General features: G+C 40.4%; 1 protein-coding gene across 1 annotated transcript; it reads right to left on the minus strand.

The window, feature by feature from the left end:
• Positions 1 to 7,384: 7,384 nt before the first annotated feature.
• LOC132611988 (uncharacterized) lies at positions 7,385 to 8,836 on the minus strand. Its single transcript, XM_060326341.1, has 2 exons — positions 8,327 to 8,836; positions 7,385 to 8,242 (listed from the first exon to the last, which is right to left on the minus strand). The coding sequence occupies exons 1-2, from the start codon at positions 8,834 to 8,836 to the stop codon at positions 7,385 to 7,387; spliced, it is 1,368 nt and encodes a 455-aa protein (XP_060182324.1).
• Between the last annotated feature and the right edge of the window lie 1,463 nt (positions 8,837 to 10,299).

Raw genomic sequence — 10,299 nt, forward strand, 5'->3', positions numbered from 1 at the left:
ACTGATTTTTGACCGACCATTATTTGAAAGGCGAAAAGAAATAAAAGAAAAGGATGCGGTCGAGTCCTGGTTTTGGGCAGCCTACATATCCCGAGTTATAAGGGAATCAGGTCAAGTGTAGTTCAAGTGAGTAGAAGGATGGAATGGTGAGTTGGAGAATCGAGTGAGATTCCTTCGAGGTTCCGGTCCATGACTCCTATTATTACATAAAAAGAATGAAAAATACAATAAAAGACGAAATGAAATACAAGATCCTATCTGCTCTACTTGTCTTGAGCCTTCCTTTAGATCTTCACTTGGATCTTCAGTGATCAACTCACCTTCTTTCAGTGGGTATCTTGATCTCAAAGTTTGATCTTGAAGTTAGAATTTGAGCCTTGAACTTGCGACTTGGAATGAGTTGTTAATGCTCTTCCAAATGACAGTTCGTAGAATATTCTTGGATTTTTTTTTCTTGATTCGAAGCTGAGAAGATGTGTCCTGAGACGTTGGGCCGCCTTATGTGTCAAAGCTGACTCTAGCTGTCTTCGAGATTGAACATTCTTCTTTTCTCTGACCAAATATGGAACTTTATTCTTGAATATCAATTCTGCGCTTGCGAGCGAACCTGCAAGCCATCAAAGACAAACAAAAACGAAACAAAATTTTTCTGCCCCAGTTTGTACTAGGAAAATTTTATGAGTGTTAGCAAAATCATAAACCACTTGGGACTATATTCGGAGGAGTCAACCCGAAATTTAAAAACATGACTTTATTTTGAGGTAGTCGACCTGAAAGCATGACTATATTCTGAGGTAGTTAACCTAAAATTAAAAATATGACCGTATTCGGAGGCAGCCAACCTAAAATTTAAAAATATGATTGTATTTGGAGGTAGTCAACCTGAAATTTATAACATGACTATGTTTGGAGGTAGTCAACTTGAAATTTAAAAATATGACTTTATTGTGAGGTAGTCAACCTAAAAATATGACATTATTTGGAGGTAATCAACCTGAAATTTAAAAACATGACTTTATTCTGAGGTAGTCTACCTATTAAAATATGCCTTTATTCAGAGGTAGTCAATCTATGAAAATATGACTTTATTCAGAGGTAGTCAACCTGAAATTTAAATACGTGACTGTATTCTGAGGTAGTTAACCTGAAAGCCTGACTACATTATGAGGTAGTCAACCTAAAAGCCTAACTATATTATGAGGTAGTCAACCTAAAAGCATGAGAAAATCAGGGGTTTTTCTTCCCTGAAATGCAACCGGGGAGTGTCGTACCCTGTGAAGGCATGGAAAAAAGTATGGAATTTGTTCCCTAAAATGCAATCAGGGAATGTCGTACCCTGTGAAATCATGAAATAAGATATAGGGTTTTTTGTTCCCTAAAATGCAACCAGGGATTGTCGTACCCTGTGAGGGCATGAAAAAAAAGTAGGAGTTTTTGTTCCCTAAAATGCAACCGGGGATTGTCGTACCCTGTGAAGGCATGAAAAAAAAAGTAGGGGTTTTTTGTTTCCTAAAATGCAACCAGGGAGTGTCGTACCTTGTGAAGGCATGAAAAAAAAGTAGGAAGTCATGAAAAGAAGTAGGGGTTTTTGTTCCCTAAACTGCAACCAGGGATTGTTGTACCGTGTGAAGTCATGAAAAAAGTAGGGGTTTTTGTTCCCTAAAATGCAACCAGGGATTGTTGTACCCTGTGAAGTCATGAAATAAGATTTAGGTGTTTTCGTTCCCTAAAATGTAACCAGGGATTGTCGTACCCTGTGAAGGCATGAAAGAAGAGTAGGAGTTTTTGTTCCCTAAAATGCAACCGGGGATTGTCGTACCCTGTGAAGGCATGAAAAAAAATGTAGGGGTTTTTTGTTCCCTAAAATGCAACCAGGGAGTGTTTGTACCCTGTGAAGACATGAAAAAAGTAGGGATTTTAGTTCCCTAAAATGCAACCAGGGGATGTTGTACCCTGTGAAGACATGACAAAAAGGTAGGGGTTTTAGTTCCCTAAAATGCAACCAGGGGATGTTGTACCCTGTGAAGTCATGAAAAAAGTAGGGGTTTTTGTTCCCTAAAATGCAACCAGGGAGTGTCGTACCCTGTGAAGTCATGAAAAAAAGTAGGGGGTTTTTTTTCCCCTAAAATGCAACCAAGGATTGTCGTACCCTGTGAAGACATGAGAAAAAGGTAGGGGTTTTTGTTCCCTAAAATGCAACCAGGGAGTTATGTTTAAACAAAAAGGTGTCCCTTTCGGGGAAAGAGGGAAGAGGCTTATCTAGAGGTATATGCCAACTTCAATAAATCATGACATGCATTTTGGACTGGACGCTTGATCCGTCTGAGCTGTCTAAATCTCAAAATATAGTACCCTTCAATCCAAAACCGAGCCTTCTACCTTAATCATGTTCATGCTGGAATAGAAGAAACTCGTCCGACCAATGGTTCCCTTTGTAGGTCTTCACCAACTGACCTCTCTCATTTTATTTCTCTCAACTTACAATCGTCTTATAGTGCCCGTGAGGGTTTTCACCAATAAGACTCTCTCATTTTATTTTTTCTGAACTTACTATCGCCTTATAGTGCCTGTAAGGGTTTTCATCAATAAGACTCTTTCATTTTATTTCTCTCAACTCACAATCGTCTAATGGTGCCCGTAAGGGTTTTCACCAATAAGACTCTCTCATTTTTTCTTTTCTGAACTTACTATCACCTTATAGTGCCCGTAAGGGTTTTCACCAGTAAGACTCTCTCATTTTTCTTTCCTCATTTGCGTTCAAATAAAGCGTCGTATATAGCACCATATTCGTGGAACGCTAAACTTGACATTCTCAGATATTGATCAGATGGTCTTAAAGGGGAAAGGCAAAAGAATGATAGATTGAATTACAACTTTGGAACCTTTCTTATGAAATATCTGTAAAAAAAAAAATGCCCCAGTTTCTTCGAATACTAGGGAAATATGATTTTTTTTTCTTTTGGGTGGTGGGACGGAACCCCGAAATAGGGTTGCCTACATATCCTTTTAGGAATCAGGTCAAACGTAGTTCAATAAACACATTTGATTTTTTTTTCGTTTTGTTTTTTCTCTTTTTTTTTTTTTTTTTACTACATTAGTTCCAAAGAGGGAAAAACAAGGATGTAAACAAATCTCAAAAGGGCGAAAAGGGGTGACTGGTGTTTGGGTAGTGAGAACGATAACCTTTCATCATCCCAACCTAAAAATGCCAAGTACCATAGCGTCGAAGTGAAAGCATATCAAACATAATATCTTTTGACTGAGTTTGCATTAATGGCTATGTCAGCCACCTTTCCTTCTATACTCGACAAATGCAAAGCTCCCTTTGACAAGACTTGTTTGATAACATAAGGGCCCTGCCAATTTGGGGAGAATTTTCCCCTCGCCTCTTCTTGGTGCGGAAGGATGCGTTTCACAACAAGTTGGCCAGCCTCAAAATGTCTTGGACGCACTTTCTTGTTGTAAGTGCGAGCCATCCTTTGCTGGTATAACTGGCCAAAGCAAACCGCCGTCAACCGCTTTCATCGATTAACGACAATTGTTCTAGTCTAGACTTGACCCATTCAGTGTCATCAATCTCTGCTTCAACAATGATTCGAAGAGAGGGGATCTCTACTTCTGCTAGTATGACTGCCTCAGTTCCATAAACCAATAAGTAAAGAGTTGCGCCAACAGACATGCGGATTGTCGTGTTGTACCTTAAAAGAGCAAAAGGCAATTTCTCTTGCCATTGCTTGGATCCTTGTACCATCTTCCTGAGGATCTTCTTGATGTTTTTGTTTGAAGCTTCAACAACTCCATTGGCTTTGGGCTGATAAGGGGTAGAGTTGTGATGCACAATTTTAAATTGCTCACATACCTCCTTCATGAGATGACTATTAAGATTGGCTGCATTGTCCGTGATAATGGTCTTTGGTATACCAAAACGACATATGATCTTAGAATAAACAAAGTCTACCACCGCTTTCTTGGTGACTGATTTGAACGTAACAGCTTATACCCATTTAGTGAAGTAGTCAATGGCAACTAGAATGAATCTGTGCCCATTAGAAGCTTTTAGCTCAATTGGCCCAATAACATCTATCCCCCAAGCTACGAAAGGCCAAGGATCAGACATAGGGTGCAACTCCGAAGGGGGCGAATGAATCCGGTCACTGTGAATTTGGCACTGATGACACTTGCGACCAAAGAGAAAACAATCTCGCTCCATGGTAAGCCAATAGTATCCTTCTTGAAGAATCTTCTTTGCTAGAACATAACCGTTCATGTGGGGGCCACATACTCCCGAGTGCACTTCATTCATGACCATTTCAGCTTCTTGGGTATTCACACATCTCAACAAATTCATCCGGGGTCCTTTTGTATAAGATTTCCCCACTCAGAAAGAAACCATTGGAAAGTCGCCTAATAGTTCTTTTTTGATCTCCATCGGCATGTATTGGATATTCTTTTGTTTTTAGGAATCTTTTGATATCGTGATACCATGGCTCACCATCTGGCTCTACTTCAATTGTGTTGCAATAACCGTGTTAATCCCTAATCTGAATCTCCAACGGATCAATGTAAGCATTGTCTAGGTATGGAAGCATTGAGGCTAAGGTGGCCAAAGCATCAGACAACTCATTGTGAAATCTGGGAATATATCTGAACTCGATTGACTTAAACCTTTTGCTAAGGTCCTCTAAACATTGTTTGTACAGAATGAGCTTGATGTCTCGAGTTTCCCATTCACCATGAGCCTGCCGAATGAGTAAGTCAGAATCTCCAAAAACTATTAACTCATGTGCATCCAGATGTATTGCCATGTTTGAACCCATTATGCAAGCTTTATATTCTGCTGCATTATTGGTATAGAAGAAACGAAGTCGTGCCGTGGCGGAATAATGATGCCCCATTGGTGAAATGAGAATTGACCCAATCCCGGCACCTTTAATGTTGACCGCCCCATCAAAGTATAATTTCCAGACGTGACTGTCATCGCGAACTTCTTCCTCAACTGAATTAATCTCTTCATCAGGAAAGTAAGTATTCAAAGGCTCATACTCATCGTCAACTGGGTTTTCTGCCAAATGATCAGCTAATGCTTGTTCTTTTATAGCGGTGCGGGTGACATAGACAATGTCGAACTCCGTAAGTAAAATCTGCCACTTTGCCAACCTTCCACTCGGCATAGGTTTCTAAAAGATATGATTCAAAGGATCCATTCGAGATATGAGGTGAGTCGTATAGGATGAAAGATAGTGCTTCAGTTTCTTGGCGACCCAAGTCAAAGCATAACACGTTCTTTCTAAAAATGTGTATTTTACCTCATAGCTTGTGAACTTCTTGCTCAAATAATAGATCGCTTGTTCCTTCTTTCCTGTGGCATCATGTTGTCCTAGAACGCACCCAAAGGAATTATCCATCACTGACAGATACAAAAACAAAGTCCTACTCGGTTCTGGCGGGACAAGCACTGGAGGGTTCGATAAATATTCCTTAATCTTATCAAAAGCCTCTTGACACTCGTCTGTCCACTTGACGGCGGCATCCTTCTTCAATAGCTTGAATATGGGCTCACATGTAGTGGTGAGCTGAGCGATGAACCTACTGATGTAGTTCAACCTACCAAGAATACTCATGACTTCAATTCTGTTTTTCGAGGCCAATAATTCCCGAATGGCCTTTATCTTGGAGGGGTCTAATTCAATTCCTCGCCAGCTAACTATAAACCCCAGAAGTTTCCCAGATGGAACTCCAAATGCAAACTTGGCTGGATTGAGCTTGAGGTTGTACTTGCGCAGTCTTTCAAAGAACTTTCTCAGATCACGCACATGGTCAGCTTGAGTTTTGGACTTAATGATCACATCATCAACGTACACTTCGATTTCTTTATGCATCATGTCATGCAAGATAGTAGTCATAGCTCTCATGTAAGTTGCCCCTGCGTTCTTCAAACCAAATGGCATGACCTTGTAATAGTAAGTACCCCATGGGGGTGGTGAAGGCGGTCTTTTCTGCATCCTCTTCATCCATCAAAATTTGGTGATACCCGGCATAAAAATCCACAAAAGATTGAATCTCGTGTTTGGCATAATTGTCAACAAGAATGTGGATGTTAGGCAAGGGAAAGTTGTCCTTTGGACTGGCTTTGTTCAAATCTCTATAGTCAACACAAACTCTAGTTTTCCCATCCTTCTTTGGTACGGGCACAACATTTGCCAACCATGTAGTAAATCGGACGACCTGATCACATTTGCACTCAATTGCTTCATGATTTCATCTTTAATCTTATCACTCACCTCTTTCTTGAATTTTCTTTGCTTTTTGTTGGACTAGTGGGAAATCAGGTTATGTAGGAAGTTTGTGCACTACCAGATCAACCCTCAAACCCGGCATGTCATCATAAGACCAAGCGAACACATCTTTATATTCAAACAAAGCCTGGATTATGTCATCTCTGGTCTTTTGTTCGGCATGAATGCTTATCTTTGTTTCTCTAGTTTCTTCCGAAGTTCCTAAATTAATTGCCTCGGTTTCATTTAGATTAGGCTTAGGCTTATTCTCAAATTGATCCAGTTCCTTTTTTATTTCTTCAAAAGCCTCTTCTTCATCATATTCATCAACCTCTTGATTCGTTGTTTCTATATTAGACAGGTCTTTAAGATCTGGACGTGAATTCCGCATACATGTCATATTATTAAAGCCGATATTAATGAAACTGAAATGAAAATTAAATAACAAAATTAGGGAAAAGAAGAAGATGGAATTGACTAAGAAACTGAAACTTCATTTTATTGACTTGGAAAGGATAGAAGGGTTAACATCAGAGTATAGAAACTAAACTATCTGGATTGCCACCCAGAGAATAATCCAAATATAGGAAAAATAGGAAAATAAACTACCAAGACTCTTTCCTTGTGGGGAGAGGAATAACTTCCTAGTTGGTGAGCTTGACTTCTGGGCCAATAAGTTGCACATCTGCATGACTGGGGCCTTTACCAATCTGAACCATGTTTACCCCATGGAACATTTCTTTGAGACCTTGACATATTTCGTCCACGTCATTTTGGACAGACATGTCCTTATTCTCTTCAAGACGTGACCTAGTAAAAGACTTAGCAACATGGGGAACTGGGTTTGGCAATTTCCAAACCTTCTTTTTTTGCTTTTTTTCCCATTTCCTATCAGCTGTATTTGGTCTAAAACCCAACCCAAAAGTATCTTGATTACCAAACGGAGAGATAGGGTCAACAACTCCTTGCAACAACACCCCCAAGCCCTTTCCTGGCTCATAACCATTTTGCAGCATTTGTGTAGCCACCATGACCGAAGTAGAGGATAGACGAGGCTCTGGGACAGGCTTCCCTTCCATAAACTGATCAGCTGCCACTATCTTAAAGGTCTAAAATACGAGGGATTCATAACTTTCCTTGGCCTCGACGCATGGGATGGAAGGGTCTCTATATATTGAAAGATCATCTTCACCATGAACAATAATTTCTTGTTTCTCATATTCAAACTTGACCACTTGGTTTAAAGTAGACGGCACCGCTCTGGCTGCATGGATCCATGGCCTTCCTAAAAGCAAGTTGTAGGAAGTGTCCATGTCTATAACTTGGAATGTGATCCCAAAATTAACAGGTCCAATTTTCAAAGTAAGATCAATCTCACCAATGGTGTCTCTTTTTATGCCATCGAAAGCTTGAATACACACATTGTTAGTACGAATTCTATCTGTTCTGATTTTCAAACTTTGCAAAGTAGAGAGAAGGCAGATGTCCACACCCGAGCCTCCATCAATCATGACTCTTTTCACATAATGTTCTTCACATTTGACAGTTAAATGCAAAGCCTTGTTATGTCCGGCTCCTTCCACATGCAACTCATCATCGATGAAAGTGATTCTATTCACCTCAAATATTCTATTGGCCATCTTTTTCAAGTGACTTACGATTGTTTTGTCCGAAACATGTGCCTCGTTCAGAATTCTAATCAATGCTTGACGGTGCTCTTTAGAATGTATGAGCAAAGATAGCAATGAAATCTGAGCAGGAGTTTTTCTCAACTGATCAACAATAGAGTAATCCTGAACTTTCATCTTCTTCATGAACTCTTCAGCCTCTTCTTCGGTAATAGGTTTTTTCACTGGAAATTGGCTATCCCTGGCTTGTTTGTCTCTCCATAATTCTTCTGGAGCATAACACCTTCCAGAACGCGTTAAGCCATCAGTTTCATCTATTTCTTCAATAATCTCTTTTCCCTTGTAAGTCACAGTGGTTTTGTTGTAGTTCTATGGGATAGTTTTCATGTTTGTCACTGGAAGTTGTGTCGTGTGCTTTATCACAATTGGTTCTGTCATCTTTCCTAAACCATTCTGATTTTGACCAAACCTGGGAAATCCACTAGGAACATATAATTTTGGTCCAGTCACTGATATCTCTTTTTTCTTTATGGCTCCAGGGACATACAATATCAACTTTCCCGAGCCTCTGAGATTTTCATTAAAACTTGCCACCTTTACAATCAATGGTGCTTCTTGTGCGGATTTTGTCACCATACCCAACCCTTCTTTTAAGGTGTCAATTTCCATTACTGTTTTGCATGTTTGCTTGTATTCCTTATCATCACAGATCATCCCAACAACATGAGCATTGTTGTGAGTAGGAAGTGGGTTGTTGGTGACATTCGGAGCCTCTTCGTCATGTATCACAATTGATTTGTCATCAATTAGCTTCTCAATGGCTCTCTTCAAAGTAAAACAATTTTTTGTGCTATGACCCTGAGTGTTAGAATGATACTCACACCTGATAGTGGGGTCAAAACCTCTTGCATTTGGGTTCACATTATACGGCATGATAGGTTCAATCAAACCCAATTGTATCAATTTCCGCAGCAGGCTTGTGTATGATTCTCCAATTGGGTGAAGATTTCCCTCTGTCCTTGCTCTCTTACATAATCAATCTTAGGACGTGGATTATAAGGTGCTTGAAAATTTTGTTGTTGAGGACGAAAGCCTTGTGGAGCAGGCGCCCTCCATTGTTGGCGTTGAGGCAGTCGGGCACATGCCTGGGTGTTGAAAACCGTATATTGGGGTGGAGCAACTGAGTAGTGGGGATCCTGCTGCGGATAAAAATGTTGAGGTGAGTTGTATCGTCCCTGTTGGACTTGGTGGTTTGTCCCCTTTTGAGCAGCACTGGACCCTGATGCCATCATGGATCCTTCCTCTTTCTTTTTTCGATTTCCAAAACCACCGGACCCATTTTGAATTGCTTGGGTGGTAGCCTTGAGTTCTACCTGACTCACAATTTTGCCGGACTTGATGTCGTTTTCAACCATTTCCCCAACTTTAATTACTTCAGCTAATGTCTTTCCCACTGCGGAAAGCAAGTAGTGGAAGTAATCAGGTTCTTGTGCCTGGAGGAAAACATCAATTATTTCTGACTTTGTCATCGGCGGTTTGACCCTGGCAGCTTGTTCTCTCCATTTGATAGCATATTCACTAAAACTCTCAGTAGGCTTTTTCTTCATACTGGCGAGAGAAGTGCGATCAGGCACAATATCGATGTTATACTGAAATTGTTGAACAAAATCTCGTGCCATGTCATCCCATGTAGGCCAATTTGAAGTATCTTGGTTGATCAGCCATTCTGAGGCAATCCCCACTAGACTTTCTCCAAAATATGCCATGAGCAATTCTTCCTTACTCCCTGGCCCCCTTAGTTGATTGTAATACTTCTTCAAGTGGGCTACGGGGTCACCATGACCTCATACTTCTCAAATTTCGGAGTCTTGAATCCAAGAGGCAGATGAACGTTGGGGAACATGCACAAATCCTTGAATGAGACGCTTTTCTGACCTCCCAGCCCTTGCATGTTCCTCACACTTTGCTCTAGACTCTTCATTTGCCTAGCCATTTTTTCTTGTTCCTCGTCCTTAGTTGTTTTCTCAACTTCGACGGGGAAACTATTCTGATGAAAAGGGTTATATGAGTCTGGGATATTAAAAGTTAATTTAGGAGACTAATATTGATCATAATGAACTTTGGATTGAGACTCATTGTTGGACTTCTGTACCAACGTTGATTGAGGGACTGTAGTAGTTCGTACAGTGGGAAAGAAAAGTGGGTTATCTCCGAAGGATGCATTTAGAGGGCGCACCGTAGAAGTTCCCGAAATGTTGGATATGTTAACATTTGGACCAAACCAGGTGGGAAAAGTGGATCACTTGTCTGGGTTTGTGGGGAAATAGACATATTCACATCTGAAAATTCAGGGATTGAAAATGGTGGAGCTTGCCCATTCATCCAAGCCTGGTACA

Source organism: Lycium barbarum, chromosome 9 (genome assembly GCF_019175385.1).
Source record: "Lycium barbarum isolate Lr01 chromosome 9, ASM1917538v2, whole genome shotgun sequence".
Taxonomy (NCBI): Eukaryota; Viridiplantae; Streptophyta; class Magnoliopsida; order Solanales; family Solanaceae; genus Lycium; species Lycium barbarum.